The 26,032-nt window shown below is 40.3% G+C and overlaps 1 protein-coding gene across 1 annotated transcript; it reads right to left on the reverse strand.

The window, feature by feature from the left end:
* Positions 1–826: 826 nt before the first annotated feature.
* Positions 827–19,468, reverse strand: chpfa (chondroitin polymerizing factor a). Its single transcript, XM_024001612.2, has 4 exons — positions 18,845–19,468; positions 11,562–12,126; positions 8,829–9,011; positions 827–8,213 (listed from the first exon to the last, which is right to left on the reverse strand). The coding sequence occupies exons 1-4, from the start codon at positions 19,123–19,125 to the stop codon at positions 6,951–6,953; spliced, it is 2,292 nt and encodes a 763-aa protein (XP_023857380.1). The 5' UTR covers positions 19,126–19,468; the 3' UTR covers positions 827–6,950.
* Positions 19,469–26,032: the final 6,564 nt, after the last annotated feature.

The following is a 26,032-nucleotide window of genomic DNA, read 5'->3' on the forward strand; positions in this document are numbered from 1 at the left end:
AAAATCATTTCAGAGATAAAAGGAGAAGACAACTTACGTTGCTCATACATTTACAACAGGTTGAGTGTGACTCAACCYTTTCTCTGCAGAGCATCAACAGGAACAAAACACGAGCGTTTTCGATAACAAGTTGGTGTAACTAATGTGAAAGTTGAACAGCAAAAGTTTAGTAATTCAGCTCACCTAAAAGGGTGCATCCCAAATGGCCAACCTATTCCCCATGTKTTGCACTACCCATAGGGCTCTGGTCAAAAGTAATTAACTATATAGGTAATAGGTTGCCATTTGGGACASAACCCTCAAGTCTGAATTCTACAGATGAACCCTCCCTTGTGGGAGGAGAAAGTCCAAAATGGAGTGCAAAATAATGACATACAATTTGATCCCAGCTGCCATATAGTTAGGTGGTTTCACAGCATGCCTGGGGGTAGTATGTATTGGGCCCTTGAAATACACCCGCTATACATATCATTTAGCGTTTCTCATTTTTCCCCAAKCAAATTTGAAAAGAACATTTGATACAAGACAAAGTAAAAATAAGATTGAGAATATACCAAATATAGCGTACTGGGTTTGAAAGTTTGAAAGTGTGTGGTTTTAAAACACTTAACAGAAGAAACTTGGTCGTRGTACATACTTTTGGCAATATTGACAAACAGCCAACGTTTGGCCGTGGCTGAATGGTTATGTGCTGTTTTGCTGACACCTAAAGGACAACGTTGGCTTTGTTGGCTCCACTGCCTCAATGTAATGTTCCGCTCACCATTTCTCCACGCTAGTTCATCACCAAACTACACATTTGAAAAAAAGGAACTAAGACAAAATGTTCATACTGAAATAGTTTATTACAATAATTCACAGTTCATTGAAGATTTCAGTATACCATTGAGTGTTTTATCTACATAACTCATTTGGATTAACATGACATGCAAAATCTTTGTAACAGAAGACTTACCAATATAGTATTTTGGTTTTCTGTTGGTAGAMAAGAACTGTTCTGCATTTGTGTAACAAATGTCCTAAGATGGGGGCAAAACATCAGTTTGTACTGTATACAGGACCTTTTCATATATATCTGGATAGCCTTGGGCCAGCTGCTTTAAAAAAGGGAGGATATGGTTTGAATTTCTAACCTGCCACGGTTTCTCAATTCAATGAGTAATGGCTTTGGTTAACACTACCATTAGAAACATAATACAGTGCACCGGACACTTCAACTTACTGGTAAATAAAATGATTGATCAAACTCTGAATCCAATACATGGAATTACAGTGGTAGTAAAAAGAAAATACATTGTGTAAAATACAAAAATAGGAAACGTCTATCACGCACACTATTACCATGTGTAAACAAAGCTAATAACAGAACAAATATATCACACACAGAGARACAAAGCAAACAAATTGGAATCTCTATTTGAGCTTCAGCCTTCTGAATTTGCATAATGTAACCTCATAGTCACTGGTGAAGTAGACACGCATTAAGAATTGTGGATGCAATTACAAAACCACTTGGYAAAAATCAGGACATAGATTTAAAATTCAAGACTTAAGGGAATAAAGTTATTTATTTTAAGTAGGTTTTCATGTCATGATAGATTGTGTCCATTTTGTTTGTCAGTATAATACAATATAAATCTAATGTGGTGTATTAACACACAAAACAGTAATGCAAGTTAASTCTTAATGTAGTTCTTGTCACATTCAGTGTTGTTACACAGGATATTTCCTTGGTATAAGTTTTAAATAAATATAATTTAGAGCATGTATTCAACTTGCAACACGGCACAAAAATGTAATCCTTGTTCTTGATTGGAGTACATTTTTGTTATAATCTATACAGTATTGCACATATTTTTCTCYTACCTGCTGCATCCGCTCAAAAGGCCTCTGGTTGCACAATACTGAGCGGGAATTGGGGTGTGCAGCTATGTTTGATAGCAAACCATTAGATAGAGGGCTACAATGTGTTACCATTTAAATACATAATAATACTTATCAAAATAAAAAAAAACTTCCATAAATGTTGCAGGGAAATGTCAATATCAAATGTAATTTCAAACTATGTACACTACCGGTCAAACATTTTAGAACACCTAATCATTCAAGGGTTTTTCTTTATTTTTACTATTTTCTARATTGTAGAATAATAGTGAAGACATCACAACTATGAAATAACACATATGGAATCACYTAGTAACCCCCCAAAAAAGTGTTAAACAATATTTGAGATTCTTCAAAGTAGCCACCCTTTTCCTTGATGACAGCTTTGCACACTATTGGCATTCTCTCAACCAGCTTCACCTGGAATGATTTTCCAACAGTCTTGYAGGAGTTCCCACATATGCTGAGCATTTGTTGGCTGCTTTTCCTTCACTCTGCGGTGCAACTCATCCCAAACCATCTCAACTTGTTTGAGGTTGGGGGATTGTGGAAGCCAGGTCATCTGATGCAGCACTCCATCACTCTCCTTCTTGGTCAAATAGCCCTTACACAGCCTGGAGGTTTGTTGGGTCATTGTCCTGTTGAAAAACGAAATTATAGTCCCACTAAGCGCAAAGCAGATGGGATGGTGTATCACTGCAGAATGCTGTGGGAGCCATGCTCGTTAAGTGTGCCTTGAATTCTAAATAAATCAGACAGTGTCACCTGCAAAGCACTCCCACACCATAACACCTCCATCATGCTTTATGGTGGGAAATACACATGCTGAGATCATTCGTTCACCCACACCATGCATCACAAAGACAAGGCGGTTGGAACTCAAATTATCCAATTTGGACTCCAGACCAAAGGACCAATTTCCATCGGTCTAATGTCCATTGCTTGTGTTTCTTGGCCCAAGCAAGTCTCTTCTTACTGGTGTGCTTTAGTAGTGGTTTCATTGCAGCAATTCGACCATGAAAGGCCTGATTCACAGTCTCCTCTGAACAGCTGATGTTGAGATGTGTCTGTTACTTGAACTCAGAAGCATTTATTTGGGCTGCAATTTCTGAGGCTAGTAACTAATGAACTTATACACTGCAGCAGACTCTGGGTCTTACATTCCTTTGGCGGTCCTCATGAGCCAGTTTCATCATAGTGCTTGATGGTTATTGCAACTGGACTTGAAGAAACTTTCAAAGTTCTTTTCCAGATTACTTTCAGACACAAAAGGTCAGTCAATTATGGAGTTTTTTCTTATTTGAGCTGTTCTTGTCATAATATGTCATAATATGGACTTGATCTTTTACCAAAATAGGGCCACCTTCTGTATACCCCCCTCCCTTGTCACAACACAACTGATTGGCTCAAATGCATTAAGGAAAGAAATTCCACAAATTAACAAAGGCACACCTGTTAACTGAAATGCATTCCAGGTGACTACCTCGTGAAGCTGGTTGAGAGAAAGTCAAGTGTGCAACACTGTCAAGGCAAAGGGTGGCTATTTGAAGAATCTCAAATATATTGTGATTTGTTTAACACGTGTGTTACTTCATAGTTGGTGTTCACTATTATTCTACAACGTAGAKAATAGTAAAAATTAGTAGGTGTTCTAAAACWTTTGACCGGTAGTGTATATTCAGGTATATTCTGATGTAATACAGTACATACCACAATCATGTTTGCCTTTAATAACTGCAGTCTTGTTCAACTGATTTCAAATACSCACTTTAATATATTGAGATTACATGTGTAACACACCGAAACCAACAACTACTGTGAACTAGTCCAGTCACAGCTAGCCCAAGTTCAAATACTGCTCTATCGCTGCACAAAACWAAAAAATACATCACTTTCTCTTTGGAAGAGCGGGTATGGAGTGCCATCTGAAAACTAGAACAAATTCTCATTTACAATGACGGCCTATGAACAGTGGGTTAACWGGGGCAGAACGACAGATTTTTACCTTGTCAGCTCTGGGATTCGATCGAGCAACCTTTTGGTTACTGGCCCAACGCTCTAACCACTAGGCTACCTGCCGCTCCGTCTGACTTTTCTGCCTCTCTTTCTGCGCGGAGCGGGTGAAGAGCGTATRCGTCTCATGGAGCGCAAGAGCAATTATTCCCCTATCGGGAGAAATGGGCACGCATATTCATATGTTAATTGCATGCAAATAAAAAGGTTGCTTCGCTACCACGCACAACAAAAGCACAATCATGGCCTCTGATTCACAGGTTGTTGGTCACGTTAGAACAGATCCAGGGTCTGTTTCTGTGGCGGCAGAAACGCTAAGGCTCATGGTTAGTAGTTTTTGGTGATCTTTGAAACCCGGAACAGACGGCAAAAACACAACTTCTCAACACTGGACATTCTTCTCACGCCACTTAGATTACTTTTTCGTAGCAGGTTAGGAGAATTAACGCAGCAGGGTGGGAGATTTAAGGTAGCAAGTTAGGAGCCTGAGGAAAAGGGTTAGCGAAAATACTCTCCTAACCTGGTACGAAAATCACTTTAGAGTGTGTCCCTTCTCAACACAGAGGTTGAAACATTCATAACCGATGGGCACTGCAACGTACAGATTTATTTGCAATATCTGGGGAAAAAATATAACATACGTTGCACAGTAATATCGCTAACGCCAACATCATTGTTTATTTTAAGTTTGATGAGACAGGACATCTGAAGACACGTTGCGTTAACCGAGTAGGCATGAGTAAATTAGTACTCCAACGGACGTAAAAGCTCAATCTTTAACCAGAGATCACTTTTTTTTCTCCAAATAGCCCACTGTAAAACTATTTGGTGGAATGTGCTTTGTGGCTGCCCAAACGGGCAAGTGACATTTTGTCTATTGGACAACGTTCAAATTTGCCTCGACCCCTGTGTTCCATATGAACATGTGCATTTGCTGGAAAAAAAAGAAGAAAGAAACCAAGCATCACACCTTTCTTCTCCAAATTCCCTTTCCCCTCCATGTCTCATTCACGCAATTGCGTTCTGACCGATCCCTCCACACAAGTGCTACGTGCACACACAAGCTCCCGTTGGGCCTACAGAAACAAATGCCTATAAACACGTATCTAACGGATTGGATACACAAGCTACATTCCATGCCAAATGAATACAGTTACAAATTCAAAATGGACTGGTTGATTGAAGTTGGAAAATGTGTTCCAGCAACGAGCTGCAGTTTTAGAATAATTGTGTCCTGACTATTTCCGCTAAAGTTACTTTGCGAACTGTTAGTGCCATTTAGAATTGGTTAGCCTAGGCCATAACCCCCATAAACATACAGGTTCCACACTTAACATATGCAAAAACATTAGTTTGATGAAGACAAAGAGCGTATTTTCATCTGAATAAATAAGTATATGCCTACTCWACAAACAGATGTGGCCATAATTCATCACCATGCAGTGTTCAATGTGAGTGTTCATCCATTTAGAAACGTTTCAAATGATCACTGATGATAACTGTTCGACATGCAATGCGCATCACTTTGCACTGGCAACTTTTTTTCACTTGGAAAAATATTCCGTTCCATTTTATTCTGTTATATTACAACATGTTTTTTTTWAAACTATGAAATAGGTGTTTTGACTGTGATAAGGGCTCGGGAAATAAGAGCGTATTGTCTGCTAAATTAACAAAAGGCTAAGCCATTGAACAGCKACAGCGTTCTACAAGCAAGCCCACTGCCGAGGTTACTGCCTTTTTGAAGATTGTGTTCCATAATATAACCAGTTAATATTACGGCTTCAATAAATTCATTTTAAAATGGCACTTGCATTTTTGTTTTACTATACATTTTGGTCAATTAGGATTTGGGTTATTTGAGTACTCGAAAAAAAGGGGTCCACGAACATTCAATTGTAAAATGCCCATCCCTATAACATACACATTAAACCGATCATATTCACCGTTTCWAACATTAACTTCCGCGCTGCATAGGTGTGGGATTCGTCTGTCTTTGTCCTTTTAGTGCAATGAACTTCTTTAAAACAAGAGGTGTTGTGCCTGAATTCAACCCAAAGCCTACAAGGAAGTCTGCAGTGTTGAAAGCGGGTGGAAGTGATACCAATCAGTATGTCAAGCAAAAACTCTCAACCTCTTAATTTCTATTCAGTTCGATTAACCAAAAAATTCAGCGTCTGAACTGTGCGTTAGCCTCAACAAGGACTCTCCCAAAAATATCTTCAGACAAAACGTATCTGACCAGGGGTGTATTCCGAGTTAAAACATTCAGAACGTAGCAGATATAAATGTAATGGATAAAGATGACATAATTCCCTATTCTAAGTAAGAGACAATCATATCGTTTTTTTTTTTTTTACCCCCTGAAGAGGCTCTACATCTACAGGCGTGTTTGTGATGTCACCTATGGGGACCTACAGTACAAACACATACCATCCAATCCTCCCAACCCAACAGTAATCTCATTCTGCATCTGATGACGTCAGTGACATAAAGCTTAGAGTAGAGTGAATCTATATTGCAGATGCCAGCTCATTCATTCAAATGTGAGAAGTGTTATGTGAAAGTAAGGGACTCAAATATTGATCAAATGTATACAATGTAAAAAATCTCTACTTATTTTGCTTGATATGATAACAGACATGAAAATACAAGAGGACTGACAGACATTTAAAAAAAGGCACACAGATGTGCTTTAGTAGTGATTACTAAACTGCAAAATGAGCAAGTATCAAAAGTTGTGCAGGTTTGAAGCCATACCCTCAAGAGCCACCAAGGTATGTAGAACTTTTGTAACATGTTAAAATAATGAGATGACCAACATGACCACCAAATCCGAAGGTTTAAACCACATTTGGTTCCATCGTCGTTTTCTGTACGGACAGCACATTTTTATTGTAAACATTTAGTAAAAAAAGGTTTCCCGCTTAGGAATGTACTGCATTGGTTTTAAAACAAACAAGCACGCATACACACAAATCACACTCACGCAAACAAGCACGCATACACACAATCGCACACATACTAGGTAAAGTTTCTAAGGAGGGTGGTGATCAAGTGCTATTTCCTTGCTCTTGTTCAAATAACAGCATGGCGAGCTGGGAACGGGATCCCAGGCCATCCAGGTTGCTCTGGACACARCTGTGGTAGATGCCCTCACTGAGCTGCGGGTTACAGGCCTGGTGGCGGTACTTCTGGTGCAGAGCCGGCTCCACAGCCCTGAACACATGCAGGATGGAGTACTTGACAAACATGTCGTAGATATCCAAGGTCTCCATGATCTCCTCGTTCTCCTGCACGTCGGAGGCCATGCGCGTGCGCGTCACCATGTAGTCGGAGTTGTAGAAGCACGCCTCCTCGAAAGAACTGCGGTCAAAGTGTCCGGCGTCCTTGACCAGGTCTACTGTGGGTGGGGGCTCCTGGTTGTGGAAGGCGATGTCTGGGTTGTAGTCCTGGAAGTGGATTGGGAAGAACACCTGCCAGTTGTTGATGGAGTTCATGCGACAACGGTTGAGGAACTCGGAGTTGACGTTGGTGTTGACYTTGGTGATGAAGAACAGCGTGTCTACTGGGTGCTTCTTGGAAATMATGTCCATGAATTTGATTTGAGAAGGGGTTTCTGTCTTGACACTTATCCACAGGATCTTCACTGCCGGATACTTGCGTTCGTATGCATTGATCTGCGCTTTAACACCGGTGAATATGTCATTCTGGTTGACCTGCTGGGCCTCGAATGGGTCGTAGATAAACAGTAAAGTCAAYATGGCGTTTTCACTGGTCTCAAACAAATTGGTGGCAAACACTTCTAGAAAATGGTTGACGGCACCCCGTTCCTGAAAAGTCAACGGTAAGATGATATGAACCCTGGTGGCCTCTGTGACATAAGGCATGGGGATGATCTCGATGCGACTCAGAGGACGCACCAGGTGGACCCTCTTGGTGATGGAGCGACTGTGGCCCTTCTGGTTGACTACCTCCAGCTGRAGGTCCAGGGTGTACTCCATGCCCCGAGTGGGGTCAAAGCGGCGGTAACCGTTGATCAGCTGCTGCTTCTTCAGGTGGAGGACAGGCTTGTACTTCTTGTTCAGCTCCCCCATGGCTATCTCGATGACGTCGGCAACATCCAACCGATCAATGCCACGCAGTTCACACTTGGGGGAGCCGTCAATGCATGAATACACCTGCTCCTCTGTGAAGTAGTCCCAWCGGAGGACCTCAAAACGAGACTTCGGCTCAAACATAGGATTGATCCCAATGGGCCACTGGGCGCTCCGGTTGCCATCAAAAGCCACTTTGCTCACATTCTTTATCTCTGCCTGTGGACACATGAGATGTACAGATATAAAAATACCTCTAAAGTCATACTGACAGTGATACTGTACGGCTACAATTGAAGAGATTCTCCAGTACTTTCGTATATGTTTCAGCCAGTAGTTCTGAAAGTAGTGCTCACGAGCCAAAAGTGGTCTCAGAAAATTGCATACCACGTCACATGCAGATATTTGCACAACATCATCTCTCTCCCTCTGCTGTGTGTACATCTTGTTAGCTGTCACTCAAATGGCGAGGGGCTGAATCTCATTGGCATYAACTCAYATTGCTAGGGAGCTGGCCCACGTGGGGAACATTTTGGGGAAAATGGCACCTCAAGGCTTCCAGAAAACTTTCAGACTAGGGAATTCTGCATGAATGAACTACACAACTCATCCAGCCCAAAGCAGGAGGTTTAAAAAATACTAGTTGGCAAAGTTCCCAAGCATATCTTTAACTGCCCCTTATGTCCAACCAAGAAAACAGTCATTCKCAAAACAAATATTCAACTGAAATAAGCCTTCAGCGCTTGATGTTAAATGAAAACAGACAGGGGAGACTGACCGTCGGTGTTCACTGAACAAAGGATGTTTTGTGGTGTTCAGGATCAGATCGTTTACCTGCAGCTTCTCGATCTCATCGTATGTCCTCTGAAGTTCGATTTCAGTGAAGTGTTTGTGTAGTCTGTACATCTGCTCAGGGTCAGATACCGGGTGGACAGTCAAGGCATTCTTAAACTGCACATTCTCCACCTTACTCGGATCCGAGTTCTTGCCCATCTCGTAATGGTAGTACTGCAGCCCCTGAAAACAAAACAAAAATGTACATACAGTACCAGTCAAAGGTTTGGACACACCTACTCATTCCAGAGTTTCTTTATTTTTTACATTGTAGAATAATAGTGAGGACATCAACTATGAAATAACGCATGGAATCAGGTGGAGGTGTAGGTGGAGGCTTGACCCCTCACTGGCCAATCAGAACCTGCTCCATGGCTAAATATATGGTTGCTTCAAGTTGTGTATTTACGTTTTTTTATGTATTGCGTTGTCATCAACGCTGATTTGAATGTAGTTTGTTATAGCCTACTTTGTTAAATAGCCTACAGAAACAAAATAACAAAATGTATGTAGGCCTGTCCCATATTTGCTAAATATGTTGAACATGTTTGCAAGGCATATTGTTCTAAGTAGTAATTGCGACGGCTTCAATATGGAGATGTATTGTTTACCATAGCATTTTTCATTGATATATGGGCCTAGGCCAACTGTAAAATTGCATTGTCTGCCATGTCTGAACGACGGACATGCCAAACATTGTCAATAAGCAAGATTAAAGTCACTATTGATACGGCTTAAAAAGCGAGTGAATGATTATAAAAATCAAAACAGCTCGTTTTAAAATAGGCTGTCTAAATATAGTTACAGCCACAACAACCGCTCCCTGTGAGGACGTAATAGTGAGGCAATGTAGACTGGAGGGTTTTACGCACTTCCAAARTTTTCACAGGAGATCCAAGCAAAGATTCAAATTCAATATAAAGAGGGGGTGATGTCCCCTCATCATTATAGGCTGCTGCTACCAAATATTATGTTTTATAAATCACATCCGCTCTACAGATCGTATTCGCACTTCTCCAGAAATAGCAGACKGCTCCTAAATTGCATGCGAGCCTTGGACGCTCTCACCATGAAGCCAAGGACGTTGAATCATCCTAATAAAATATATATATATATATTTTTTAAGATATATAAATACGAGGATCACCGACCGGCACATTTCTTATGGGCATATGGACATAGGAGGTTTTAMGCACGTCCAAAATAATAATGGGAGCTGGCTGAAATAATGTATCCACTCACTGTTTTGCTGCTTCCAAATTTGATCTTTTAGTAAAGCTTTGGGTGATTTAAAGTTCATTTCAAAGCAGTCTCACGATGRGAGTTGTACTTCCACATAACACTCTCCCATGTTATTTCATCTGACTTTTCCCCTACTTCTCCTTTCTCCCTCCTGGAGTTGTGCTGGCCCTGAGGCAAGATGACCACGCAGCAGTGAAACAGGCCCTCCGTTTCTGTTCCAATACAGACTCTTAAACAAGATGGTTTCCTGCTCAAATGCCAGACCACAGGAGAAAATAAAATAAAAATGGAAGCCCAATTAAAGAGGGCATAGAACGTAACATGCCACAGAAAAAAGTTTAGGCAAACTCAAACTGTCTTGCATTAACTACTCATTATGTTAAAAAAATAAAACTTCTAAATAGTTTTGCGGTAGAATGGTGTATAACTGGTGATATTGTTGGAACAAATGCAGGTGTAATGTGCATGCGGCCACACTATGGGCCAAAACTGGTAACATATACAAACAGATTAAATCAATGTAGTTATCTAAGGTGCACAGTCTTTAAACTGTCACTTGGACAAGCAGTGTGACTGTGACAGGGCTCCACTGGGTCCCTGACTGTCAGTGCAGAACAGGAGAAGCAAAGCTCCCCGTCACAGCAGAGGGGACAAGTACCCTCAGGGGCCACAGTGTGAAGACAGGCAATTCTGTCTCTACAGAGAATGCAGTGCTAAAACACTGGTGTTATAACTCTGTTTTAGCACTAATATGGTGCAACATGCTTTATTCTATAGATGTCACTAGTATACACTTTACGGAGGCTACTTTTTAACTACAGATGTAGTTTGGAAAGAAAGTGTTCTAACGTGAGGCTGGTGGATCRTGAAAGATGGCTCTTATGTTTTGATGTTGTAGTAGATGGCCTTCAATCTTTACTATATGGTGTGCGTGTGTCTCAAGCGTTTACGGAGCAGGAACCAGCCGACTACACCGACAGATAATGAGTCAAGTTTATGAGGCTTCATAAAGTCAGGCTCCGTTTCATCTTTTTGGGGGGGGAGATGCCAGTGAGAGGCAGTTGACTTGTAGTTTCTATTCAGAGCAGACCTGGGCCAAATACACATGTTCAATTCTTGAACGTCCACTTTTGTGACTATACATTGGTTCTATTGGACTGGACGAACTAAATGAAGCGCAGCGCAAGTATTTGACATATTATGTATTCAACACGGGTCTGGTTTGTTGACACAAGAAACATTCACTTACTGAGAAACACTTGGGGATGCTTTTTCGGGCACAGATTAAGCCTAGTCGGGGCCTAAAAAAAACACTGAATAGAGAATCTCCTTACTGAATAGAGAATCTCCTTTAAACATGCTTCTTTTTCTAGGACTAGGCCTAATCTATCTACGGGAAACATTCTCTTGGACAAAGGGATCATAAACCCATGGAACAGAACTCTCTTCATGGAACTCGTCTGTACAAGACAGTAGCAATACATAGCCTACCTCATGCTCATCCACACAGTTGGTGTTGGCATAATCAATGATGCATCTGCCCAGCCACTCGTCAGGCCTGGCGCTCAGGATGTCATTCCTACAGTTCTCCAGGAAGGGTTTGAGCCGGAGRAYCAGGGTACGGGACAGYAMGTATCCGAAKCCACCGTAGCAGTACCTCCCCTCCATCTCCCCACCTATAAACTCCTCAGGGCTGCCCATGTAAAGCTCCCGGTCTATGCTCAGGTGATCCACCAGCTGTTTGATCCGGTCTGCCTCTGTGTAGGTGTCGTCCTGGGCCAGATAGAACCAGTCATACTCATGGACATAGTGCTCCAAGATGTACTTGATGGTCTGGAAAATGTTCCATATGAGCCTCTCGTCCCCATGGGTGACCACGAACATGCCGTGGGGCACTTTGCGGTTGCGCATGCCGGTGAAGAAGACCACAGTGTCCAGGTGGTGGCTGATGGTGCGGTTCACGGCCACTCCCATTGTGTTGATGGTGCTTTTGGACGTCAGGATCCCTACAAAGAGGCGCTCCCGGATCCCCAGCTCTGTACTGATGTACTTAGCCCTGGAAAGCATACACACTCATTAAAAAAAAGAAGACGCGATCCTTAAATTGAAAACATTAAGTGTCATTCCAAAACACAGTTTCAGGAAAAAGTTGAGGGATGAGACTGGAGAAATGGAACCTAGGCTATGGATGCAAGGACCAATCATCCATGATATCAAAATGGATTTAAAACAGCYGTCGTTTACATTTACTTTGTTTACAAAACATTGGAGTTTATTTTTTGGGGTACGACAGTTGTACTAAGCTCATGAGGCATTTACGTTATATTCTTCAAGAATCAGATGGGACATATCAATCCAAAAATGTATGTGCAACAATGAATCGGTACGTTAAGCGATTGCTACTATTTTCAATGGGAAAAGTTCAATCTAGAGAATCAAGTACAAAAAAAACATACTATATAGAGATTTTGTACATATTTTTAAGAGTTCCTCGCAAAAGMATTCAGAACCATTGATTTCTTCACATTGTGTGTTACAAAGTGAGATTACAATTGATTTGTTCTTTTTTGGCAACAATTTATACAAAATACTAATGTCCAAGTGGAAGGAAAAACTTGAACATTTAATATATTAATAGAAATTAAATAGCAAATATATAGTCGTTGCATAAGCATCCAGCTCCCTATGTCAATACATGTTAGAAACACATTTGGCATCGATTACAGCTGCGAGTCAACTTGGGTAAGTCTATACTGTATGAGCTTTGCACACCTGGATTGTACAATATTWGCCCATTATTATTTTCTAAATTATTCAAGCTGGCAGAATTTTGGGGATCATGGCTAGACAGTCAATTTCAAGTCTTATCAAAGATTTAAGCAGATATACAGTCATGTGAAAAGTACGTACACGSCCTAGAAAGTATATAGATATTTTTCTTTTACATAATTGGACACATGCATATTTGAGCTAAATTCCCACCACATTCGTTGACAGGTAACCCAATTTAACAAACCACACAAAAGAAAATTCACTTTGAAAATGTTACGCAATTAAAATAAACAAATGCATTTTCCTTATGCAGAAACAGTTAGTACACCCCTACCTTTACCATCATATAAAATAGCTAAAATTAGAACCAGGTGCAAGTGATTAGAAAATCATTGGAGAGAAATTTAGGAGGGTCCAGCCTTCCATTAAGATTAGAAACTTGGTCTGGTTCGGTCATAACCATATGGGTGTGTGGTAACACATCATGCCAAAAGCAAAAMAACTATCCGAGGCCCTCAAAATAATAATAATTAATGCCCATGAGTCTGGGAGGGGTTACAAATGCATTTCCAAGCAATTTGAAGTACATCATTCCWCTGTCCGACGGCTCATCTACAAATGGAMAAAARTCCAGGCTACTGGCAATCTACCTAGGACAGGTCATCCCACCAAATTCAGCCCAAGAGCTGACATGGGAGTTCAGGAAGGAAGAAGCCTCAAGACACGACTGACGTTTGCCAAACAACACCTGGGTAAAGACCAAAACTACTGGAACAATGTGCTCTGGACAGATGAGGTAAAGGTGAAGTTGTTTGGCCGCAATGCCAGACACCACGTTTGGCAAAAACGAAAGAACCTCATACTAACCATAAAGCATGGAGGCGGTGGCATTATGGTTTGGGGCTGCTTTGCTGCCTCAGGGCCTGGCCAACTTGCCATCATTGAGTCTAGAGGTCGACCGATTATGATTTTTCAACGCCGATACCGATTATTGGAGGGCCAAAAAAGCCGATACCGTTTAAAATCGGACTATCTTTATTTATTTATAATAATGACAATTACAATACTGAATGAACACTTATTTTAACTTAATTAATACATCAATAAAATCAATTTAGCCTCAAATAAATAATGAAACATGTTCAATTTGGTTTAAATAACGCAAAAACAAAGTGTTGGAGAAGAAAGTAAAAGTGCAATATGTGCCATGTAAGTAAGCTAACGTTTAAGTTCCTTGCTCAGAACATGAGAACATATGAAAGCTGGTGGTTCCTTTTAACATGAGTCTTCAATATTCACAGGTAAGAAGTTTTAAGTTATAGTTATTATAGGAATTATAGGACTATTTCTCTATACGATTTGTATTTCATATACCTTTGACTATTGGATGTTCTTATAGGCACTTTAGTATTGCCAGTGTAACAGTATAGCTTCCATCCCTCTCCTCGCCGCTACCTGGGCTCGAACCAGGAACACATCGACAACAGCCACCCTCGAAGCAGCGTTACCCATGCAGAGCAAGGGGAACAACTACTCCAAGTCTCAGAGCGAGTGACGTTTGAAACGCTATTAGCGCGCACCCCGCTAACTAGCTAGCCATTTCACATCGGTTACACCAGCCTAATCTCGGGAGTTGATAGGCTTGCAGTCATAAACAGCGCGATGCTTGAAGCATTGTGAAGAGCTGCTGGCAAAACGCACGAAAGTACTGTTTGAATGAATGCTTACGATCCTGCTGGTGCCTACCATCGCTCAGTCAGACTGCTCTATCAAATCATAGACTTAATTATAACATAATAACACAGAAATACGAGCCGTAGGTCATTAATATGGTCGAATCCGGAAACTATCATCTCGAAAACAAAACATGAATTATTTCAGTGAAATACGGAACCGTTCCGTATTTTATCTAACGGGTGGCATCCATAAGTCTAAATATTCCTGTTACATTGCACAACCTTCAATGTTATGTCATAATTACGTAAAATTCTGGCAAATTAGTTCGCAATGAGCCAGGCGGCCCAAACTGTTGCATATACTCTGACTCTGCGTACAATGACCGCAAGAGAATGTACTTTTTCGCGAATGTGCACTGCATCGATTATATGCAACGCAGGACACGCTAGATAAACTAGTAATATCATCAACCATGTGTAGTTATAACTAGTGATTATGATTGATTGATTGTTTTTTATAAGATAACGTTAATGCTAGCTAGCAACTTACCTTGACTTCTTACTGCATTCGCGTAACAGGAGGGCTTCTCGTGAGGCAGGTGGTTAGAGCGTTGGACTAGTTAACCGTAAGGTTGCAAGATTGAATCCCTGAGCTGACAAGGTAAAAATCTGTCGTTCTGCCCCTGAACAAGGCAGTTAACCCACCGTTCCTAGGCAGTCATTGAAAATAAGAATGTGTTCTTAACTGACTTGCCTAGTTAAATAAAGGTGTAAAAAAAAAAATTGATTTACGATTGTTATGAAAACTTGAAGTCGCCCAAATTAAAATCGGCCATTCCGATTAATCGGTCGACCTCTAATTGAGTCAACCATGAATTCTAGATTGTACCAGAGAATTCTTGAGGAGAATGTTGGGCCATCTGTCAAAAAGCTGAAGCTGAACCGAACATGGATCTTGCAACAGGACAATGATCCAAAACACAGAAGCAAAGCTGCAACAGAATGGCTCAAAAATAAGAAATTGAGGGGTTTGGAAAGGCAAAACCCAGATTTCAATGCTGTAGGGGGACTTGAAGCGGGCCATGCATGCAAGAAAGCCCTCGGAACATGACAGTTGAAGCAGTACTGTAGGAGAGTGGACAAAAATTCCTCCRAGGCAATGTAAGAGACTGATAGACAGTTAAAAGAAACAGCTACATTAAGTTATTTCAGCCAAAGYYGGAAACACAAGCTATTGAAGCTAGGGGTGTACATTTGTTGATTTTTGATGAATAGATGATTGCAAAGTATAATCTTTCGGTGTATTTTYTAAATTAGGTTACCTTTATCTGTCAATAGTGTTGAAGTGAAGATTACATATTCATCTGCCAAATATGTTAAAAAAATATTGAAAATCAGGGGCTGTGCCTACTTTTTCACATGACTAAGRCAAAACCGTAACTTGGCCACTCAGGAACATTCGCTGTCGACTTGGAAATCCCAGTGTAGATTTGGCCTTGTGTTGTAGGCGATTGGCCTGCTGAAAGGTACATTCTTCTCCCAGTCTCTGGTGMAAAGCAGACTGAAGCAGGTTTTCCTCTAGGATTTAGCATGTGCTTAGCGCCATTCCATTTATTTTTATCCTTTAAAAAACACCTCAGTATTTGCCAATGGCAAGCATACCCATACCATGATGCAGCAACCACCATGCTCAAAAATAAAGAGGCAGTTCCTCTGATGTGCCGGATTTGCACCAAGCATAAGGCTTTGCATTTTGGCAATTTTTTTTATTCCTTTACAGGATTACTTTAGTGCCTCGTTGCATACAAGATGAAAGTTTTGGAATATTTAGGTCATTATTGTGGAGTCACTACAATGTTGTTTATTCATCCTCAGTTTTCTACCATCACAGACATTGAACAATGTAGCTGTTCTAAAATCACCAATGGCCTCATGGTAACATCCCTGAGCAGAAGGACGATTATCTTTGATGTGTCTGGGTGGTTTAATATATAAACCCCACACAATTATTAACTTGACCATGCTTAGAGATATTCAATGTCTGATTTGTTATTGTTACCCATCTAACAATCACTGCCCTTCTTTATGAGGCTTATCAAAAGCTCCCGTGTCTTGGTAGTTAAATCTGTGCTTGAAATMCAATACTTCACTGAGGGACCATACAGATGTAGTATGTATGGGGCACAGATGAAGGGTTATTCATTCAAAAATCATTTCAACCGCTATCATTTCACACAGACAAATTTGACTGCTGAACAATTTAGGTTTTCCTAAACAAAGTGGATGAATACTTGTCACAACTATATTTTAGCTCTTAATTTATCAAAATGACAATTAAATCCCTTTTAATCCCACTTTGAAGCAAAATGTGAAGAAATCCAAGGGGTCTGAATACTTTTGCAAGGCACTGTACGTAAACATACAGTACCAGTCAAAAGTTATAGAACACCGACTCATTCAAGGGTTTCTCTTTATTTCTACATTGTAGAATAATAGTGAAGACATCAACACTATGAAATAACACATACGGAAACCTAAAAAGTGTTAAATCAAAATAAATTTTATATTTTATATTATTCAAAGCAGCCACCCTTTGCCTTGACAGCTTTGTACAATCTTGGCATTCTCTCAACCAGCTTCATGAGGTAGTCACCTGGAATGCGTTTCAATTAACAGGTGTGCCTTCTTAAAAAGTTAATTTGTGGAATGTACTTCCTTCTTAATGTGTTTGAGCCAATCAGTAGGGGTGGTATACAGAAGATAACCCTATTTGGTAAAAGACCAAGTCCATAAATTGTCAAGAACAGCTCAAATAAGCAAAGAGAAACAACAGTCCATCATTACTTTAAGAAATGAAGGTCAGTCAATACCGAACATTAAGAACTTTGAAAGTTTCTTAAAGTGCAGTTGTAAAAAACCATCAAGCGCTATGATGAAACTGGCTCGCACAAGGACTGCCACAGGAAAGGAAGACCCAGAGTTAACTCTGCTGCAGAAGATAAATTCATTACTGCACCTCAGATTGCAGCCCAGATGATTGCGTCACAGCGTTCAAGTAACAGACATCTCAACATCAACTGTTTAAAGGAGAGTGATGCCTCAGATAACCTGGCCTCCACAAATCACCCAACCTCAACACAATTGAGATGGTTTGGGACTGTTGGAAAAGCATTCCAGGTGAAGCTGGTTGAGAGAATAGTATAGTAGTACAAGTCAAAAGTTTGGACACCTACTCATTCCAGGGTTTGTATTTTTTTTACTATTTTCTACATTGTAGAATAATAGTGAAGACATCAAAACTATGAAATAACACATGGAATCATGTAGTAACCGAAAAAGTGTAAAACAAATCAAAATATATTTGAGATTCTTCAAAGTAGCCACCCTTTTCCTTGACAGCTTTGCACACGCTTGGTATATACTCACCAAGCGTGTGCAAAGCTGTCAAGGAAAAGGGTGGCTACTTTGAAGAATCTCAAATATATTTTGATTTGTTTTACACTTTTTTGGTTACTACATGATTCCATGTGTTATTTCATKGTTTTGATGTCTTCACTAAATATATATATATTTACCAGTCAAAAGTTTGGTCACACCTATTCATTCAAGGGTTTTTGTTAAACTTGACTATTTTCTACATCCAGGGTAATACACAACTACACCATGGTGCAAKACTTGACTGTGCATGCTACACAAGGTTAGGCAAGCACATGACACCATATTAAAAGCAATTCTCCAAATATTCTTTCACATACAGTAGGTAGACTACATCAATACAACTTTAATATAATTTGTTATGGCCAAAAATACTGTAGTCTGGTAGCTGGAGACTGAAGGGCACAGATATGGTGAAGGTTGTAAAATTAGTGATTTAGTTTCAGGAATGTTGGCCTTTCACAGATGTTTCTGTTTTAGTGGGCATAATAAAAGCAGACTCCAAGACGGACTGATTTCCAATGTAATGTTATATTGTTCATCAATTGCTAACTGATGTTGTTTAAGTGTGCTTGACATCTATGAGTTGAAAATAATGCAAAAAAAAAACAACTGACGAAGAAAGAGGTGAAAACAACCACATGCCTAAATTAACCTAGGCTCGTAATATACCGCTGAAGGACAATTGGCAACATTGTAAGGAGTTTCTGGGAAAACTTACAATAAAATATCCATTCTGAAAAAAAGTTGTGGGGCAATAGCGTCAGACAGTAYAACAGACTGTAGAAATCAACTGGAAAAATAAGATCTAAGTAGGCTACACTGTTGAAGCATGTTTATAATAACACATTTGACCTTTTCGGGTTTTAAACATCTCTTTTGAATGCTTACCGAAAAAGTTGCTTTGTTTGGCTTTGTTGGACTGGTTTATATGGCACTATTCTTGGCTCAAAATCTTCCTCGGCATCCACAGTCGATATCGAATTGGGTCTCCTCGCTCCTTTTGAATTCCCATRTTGGGCCAAACGTATTTCTTCACTCGCTTTCCCGTCGAGGACACAAGTTTCCTCTACCCAATTCACACTAAGTAAACTTAAGGTAAATCCCAAAGAAACACCGATAATAACCGGCCCGATCGGCCTCAGCAGAGAAATAAACATTGCAAATCTCATTTTCAACGTTGACTATAGACTACGTCGGTCCTCTCGCCAGCCTACACCCACCCTAATGTGTGACTCTTTGGGTAATTATATACATCAATCCAAATAGAAAATATTAGCAGCTGGTTATATTTAAAAAGGACATCCTTCTCGACTAAAAAGATGTAGGCCTATGTAGCTTCTCCCTTGYAATTAATGCAGGATCCTTACGTGTCAGTGGTCTCTAGCTCCGCCCCAATAAAACACACCAACGTCAGAAATACATTAGCATAGGCGTTTCCAGCACTCTTTCMGTAGCCTTCTGAATCGCAGAATTGGTCAAATAAAATCCACCGACCTCGCCCATGGCTAAATAGATCAAAATACTGTGGCCTAGATAAATGTTGGTTCAAAAAAAAAGGAGCTGTTTTTAAGTAAATCCTTGCTTCAGCTGAAAAGCCTATTTACAGAGGTGCGCTGTCACACTAGAGGGCATCCTAGAGTCACATTCAATCAAACACAAAGCCCAGATTTGCGGGTTAAGACAAAATCAAATAATAATGATTCACGGTTACTATGAATTCATGATWCACGGTTAGTGTGTGAAATAAAACAAATATTCAGCTGCATGACTGTTCAAACATGCCCCACAAGAAGAATATTGTTGTTGTCTTCTTGACTTGGAAACCTTGGCCTGGTTTTATGAAGGGCCTGGGGTGTCACAGGCCTACAAATGCTAATTAAATAATAGAATAATGATTATGTATGTATTTTTCATAATATGTGTCTGAGAAACTGTCCCTAAGAGACTAAATAGAGGACTATGAGGATATGTGCAATTTTAGAGGATAATGCTCTCTGATTGTCACTTTTTTTTTACCTTGCAAAAATGGCCCTAAAAAGGCCCTAGATTAGAAAGAAATCGTTACGTGTGTTTAGAATGACACTGCATATCTTTCTCCAGGTCACTGTCCTATAAGCCCTGACACCTTACTAGAGGCTATGGGAACTAGGGCACAAACGGTGATAGTGGACACTCAGTTAGATCTGACACTACAAAACAAACTTGTAGATGGTACACTGCAAAATAGGCCATATTTCCAATATATTATTGTAATAGGCCCATTTAAAATAATATCAAACATATCAACTTGGGGTAGCATTAACCTACCTGAACGAGAGCGACTCTCCGTTTGGGCTGATCTGTGACCCACTAGTACCTCCCCCGGTCAGAGGGGAATAAGGCAACCTCAAAGTTAGACACAAGAACACTTTATTGCCATATAGACACACAAACAACAGATAGGGGCGTGGAAAGGATGTGGTTCTGTGACACAGGATAAGCTCATGGATCCAGAATAACACAGAACGCAATGGACTACGAACAACAATAGGACAACTGGAGCAATAATAACACTCATAGCAAAGGACTGTATAATAGAGCTAAATATGGAAGCATCTATCAGCAACTACACCCAACAGTAACAATAAACACACCAAGTTACAATAACAGTAACAACTCACTACTCCACGCACCCCCATCCCACAAGTCCACTCAGAGAAGAAGTGAGGAGACTGTGGCCTGCACAGTCTGAAGAGCTGCCAGGTGTCCTGCCCCCTAATAACCTACCTGCCCCCTAATAACCTATCAGCAACCACCAATCAGGGCCAGGGCACACAGGTCAGAGAGAGTTTGAGAGGCTGGTTTATAAGGTAGCCTAGACCCTCGGGCTCTGGGTCGTGGGGGATGGGGAGTGAAGTGTTCAGCTTGGGAGGTGCTGATAAAAGTCACCGGCCTATACATGAGCCTATASATGAATGGACCTTGTTAACCACTTGGTGCATTTGTTTTAGGATATAAGAAATTAGAGGTTTTGGGTTGTGCAAAATGATCTGCTTCACCCTCTCCCAATAGCTGTTTATGGTCCACCTCTTGGCAAGATCCAACATGCGACCAAATGCACAATGTCATTTGACACATATTTTCACTTTTTGCSCTTCACTTCCCCGTTGAAGCAGCAGATAGCACAGGTAGTAACCTTGGCTACTTTGCATACATGCATTGCTCGTGAAGATTTCCAAATGCATCTGTGATGCGGTATGCAAATTAAATCAAGAACATTCTCACGAGGCAGACGTGCACCAAATCACCGGAAGGTCAACCTATTTTGAGTGTTCCTTGCTATCGGGATCCTTGGGACGCCCTTACCCAATTGAATTTGAAATTTAAATGGTTACGGTAAGGGTTAAGGTTAGGGTTAGGTAAGGGTTATGGTTGTGGTTAAAGGCTCAATGCAGCCGTTTTTATCTCAATATCAATATTTCTGGGTAACAATTAAGTACCTTACTGTGAATTTTCTCAATAAAAATATACAAAAAGAGCTTTTTACTAGGACTGTCTGGGAGTGGTCTGAGTGGGAGTGGTCTGAGTGGGAGTGGTCTGAGTGGGAGTGGTCTGAGTGGGGAGATGAACACTGAAAAGTAGCTGTTACTGGCAGAGAGGTTTGAAACTCTCCTTATTGGTTAACACATTTTCTGCCTAGTGATGTCACCAGACAGGCCAAAACTCCATCCCACCAAAACAGGCAGAAATGTCAGGCAGTCTTTTCAAACATCTCTTAAACTAAAAAGGGCATCATACATTTCAACATTTCACAGTATTATTCCAACCACATAGTGTGGAAATATATATACAATTCAGAAAATCATGTTTTTGACTGCAATGGGCCTTTAAGGCTATTGTAKGGGTTAGGGTAAGGGTTTAGGGTAGGATTCTGAATAGGAAAAGGGAAATGGGGATACCTAATCAGTTGTACAACTGAATGCCTTCAACTGAAATGMGTCTTCCGGCACTAACATATTTTGAGTATGCTATCAGAGATACTCTATATAATGTGTTTAGGCTCCCGAGTGGCACAGCGGTCTAAGGCACTGCATCTCTGTGCTAGAGGTGTCACTACTGACCCTGGTTTGATCCCGGGCTGTATCACAACCAGCCTGTTGTCTGGAGTCCCATAGGGAGGCACACAATTGGCCTAGCGTTGTCCGGGTTAGGGGGGGTTGGGCCGGGGCAGGCCGTCATTGTAAAATCAAAAAAATTCTTAACTGACTTGCCTAGTTAAAAAAAGGTTAAATAAAATGATATATATATATATATATATAATGACGAGATGGTCTTGTTTCCGCTCTAACAATGGGAGTCGTTGCAAAGACAGGAAAAGGAGGTGAGATCAGGTGGGAACATTGTAGCCAATGAGAGGGCAGATACTCGTGTGTGAACGACAGACACAACTCAAATATAAAGTCGMTTTTCTCAAAGTTGCCAAAATGCCACGTGCGTCCACTTATATCAGAATATTCGTAACAACCTAGATATATTACAGCACTTGTATTCGATCAAATAAGCCTCACTTAGCAAATTAGCAATCACATATTTTTGTTGACCAAATCCGACACTCAAATACCTCCATGCKAAAAAAATCCCCACATGGTCTGATTATCGCTATATTCTCGCGTGGATAGATTTTGACGGGAGTGGGGCTTCGCTTCGCCACTGAGGCTGCTCAACTACTCAACCGCTGATTAACAAAGTCGCACTCGCAAGCAACGATCATCACATGAATTATGGTCCCCTGGACGGCCGCAGCAGTAGGCTACTGGTTTTCATTCTGATTCAGACCTGTGACACCAGAGACCGGTTCAGGGGGCGCAGAACGTTCAGAGAGATTACATGTAGCATATTGGAAATTATTGTAGCATCCACATGATCCTTAATGTAGAATACTGTAATACTGCATGGAATCGAATCGTATAGTGTTTTAATATGATCTCTATGTTTATAAATTCATGGCACATCTCATTAAATAATTGATGACATCAAAGCTCACACTACAGTGTAGCCAAGGCTGGTCATGAATTCTTTCCTCTCTTCTCTCTGAAGCGTTCTTTACATATATTTCCACAATGTGGCGCTATATACTAATAAACCATATCAGTGTTTTTCATATAGGAACACATTTCTTCTCAAGTTTTCTTTTCATTCAACAGGCCTACAAATCAGTCAAAACGAATATTTCCAAAGTAGCAGGGCTTGACTATGTAGTGTACCTACTGTACATACCGTCATGAGGTATCATAATGAACAATAATGTAGTGAAGGTAATGAAAAGAAAAGTAATAAAGGAAATYTTTTTTCAAAAGTAAAGAAACTATTATCATCAATGTTGTTGTACATGCTAGGGAATGCATTTCTCCCATGGTTGCACACTGTGGCCGACAATGTTTTACTACTGTACATCTCATTGTGAGCACTGTGCATGAACTGGATTTATCATTCCAGTGATCAGTGTGTGGCCTGTCAACTTCTGATCARCTCCCTGCAAAATGTGCAACACAACAAAAGACCTCTGAGTATTCTCTCCCAGGAGAGATTCACTAGTAGTACATAAATACTGTATTTCCTTTGTAAGACACCGACACCGTTGATGCAAGGCAGCACATGGAGACACATGTTCAGTGAACGGAAATTCAGAAGCAGCGCCACTTATCTCCTTTTGTCTCTTTGTCTTTTAAAACACAGGCCCAAGATAAGAACACATCTGTAGRTCCATGGCTTCGTGTAAAATGACCCTGCCCAATAGGACAGATCTTGGTGATATAAAAGCAGCTGTGCYTATAAGTGATAGACACACTATCAGATAGACACTATCTGAGAGACAGTGGGTCTCACTTTCACGCAATTGATTGGACCAAACCTAATCTAATAAACAAAAGTTCAACAGTGATGCTATTATGGAGTATTAAAAGTGACGCACTTGGAAGATGCGAAAACTGCTGGAATTACTTATGTTTCCAATAGACTGGCCCGATTCTAAGGGGACAATTTGCTGCTGAGGGGGTGATCTCATGATCAGTAAAAAATGTAACAAGTTTTTACAGTCAGAATGCGTAATCTGCACGGGAATTAGGTTTGTGTTGAGGAAGCATGCGGTCTGGACTCACCGCAAAGGGTCATAGGTGACAGTGCAGACAAGTGACATTGATTTGTAGGTGTCAACACCAACGGGCCTTGCCTATGTGAGAATACGAGACAATACTRTTTTTTCTCTGAGCAATTTACTGTTTTCCTAAAACATTTACACAATTTTGATGAAAATATTGCATCCGTCTCCCTCATTTGCTGTAGTCAGGGCATCATATCATATGACATAACACAATTTATTTTATCCAAACAGACGTAGTGTTTACAGATATGTGGTATCATGTGGCAATATCGATGTTTTCTAATACAATTTCCTTWCCGGTTGTGAAAAAAAGGACTGTGGTTTGTTTAAAAAAGGTTAATGCACATATACATCATGTGTTTTTGACTTAGCGGCAAATTTAATTTGAAATGTAATATCAAATATGATGTGTGATGGGATTTCGAATCATTTTGGATGACAATCGTAGGGGAATGTATTGACTGACTTTTTGCCAGATTAAGGGGATTTTAAGATTTGAGAAACAAAGGGCTAATGTGTGGTAGAAAGATGAAGCTCTGGCAACCAGAGATAGGAGGTGCAATCCCATGGCAGAGAGTAGGTAGCCATTTCATGGTTGGATGAAGGCAGTGTGAAAAGGTGAGTACGCTGAGCCACGTTGCAAGGGCGAAGTATGAAGCACATGCTAGCAGTACAAGGGATTGTTGAAGCACTGTCAGCTAAAGACATACACTAGTTCTGCTTAGGGCTGTTCCCAGGAACACTCAGCCAAGGCCCCAGGCTCAACACCCTGCTGTACTTTGAAATGGGATCTTTATTGTCCATAAAGTTTAAGCCAAGTATGAAGAATCAGTCTTCCCTAACAAAAACACTCACCCATACAGAGAGAGAGAGGGGGGGGGACTACAAGGGGAGTAGTCATGCTTGCAATTATGCCTCAGTTAAATATAGACGAGGAGTGATAACTTAATCTTCATAACTTTCTTATATGATTATGAGTGCAATTCATATAAATAGCAGAGCATTTTTTTGCAGGAATTCCAAAAATGTAAGGGTAGTAACGGTAATGTAAGGGTATTGTAAGGGTATTGCACTCAAAGCTGGAACATGAACTGTCTGCATGTGGTTAATAAAGAGAGACTTCAAACTTGATACAAAAGTGCACAAAAAAAATACACAGTTCAGTCTACTTTGAATTGTGTCCTTACATGTGATCTTGAGTTTACTGTAGGTCACACAACAACAAAAAACTTTAGATTCAATGTCTGCTTTGTCACATGACCCAATGATGACCCAATGATGATACATTGAGGCTAAGCCAGATATCACTTCTTTTTTATCTAATGATAAATTGAACTATCATTACCGTGACATGCCTGCGGCTTAGACAAAACTCTTCCATATCTCACCTTTGAAGTTGGAGGGAAAACAAAAGGTATGAATCAAAGAGACCCGGACATGAGATAGCAGACAAAGCTCCTCTTATTTCCTCTTAGCCGCTCAGGGCCATAAGAGAGAGAAATGAAAAATGCAAATGAGACGAGTGAAATTACCTGTTTGCTTGTGTTTATATTGTGATTGATTGGAACACTGTATTGGAATGCAGGGGTGAATCTTTGATGGGCTACATGAAGACAGAGATCTTGAATTTCAAGTGGGATGCCCTTGGCAACTCTAAAAGGAGATAAGTAGATGGTAATCCTATCTAAAACATGTATGACACACGGGCACAAAGTGTGAAAAGATTGTAAATAATTTAATAACGACTAATATGAAAAAATAGAATGTGAGCTCAGCAAAGAAAAAGCACTGAGAAGGTTTTTCCATACAGTATAATGTAAACAAATCATAAAATATATTTCAGCACAGATGGAGGTAATAGCCCAAAGATTACCTTAGACTATTTGTCCTGAATAAATAAATACAAATATAGATGAATGGATGAGCAGAAATATATT

This window comes from Salvelinus sp. IW2-2015, linkage group LG2 (assembly GCF_002910315.2).
Source record: "Salvelinus sp. IW2-2015 linkage group LG2, ASM291031v2, whole genome shotgun sequence".
Classification (NCBI taxonomy): domain Eukaryota; kingdom Metazoa; phylum Chordata; class Actinopteri; order Salmoniformes; family Salmonidae; genus Salvelinus; species Salvelinus sp. IW2-2015.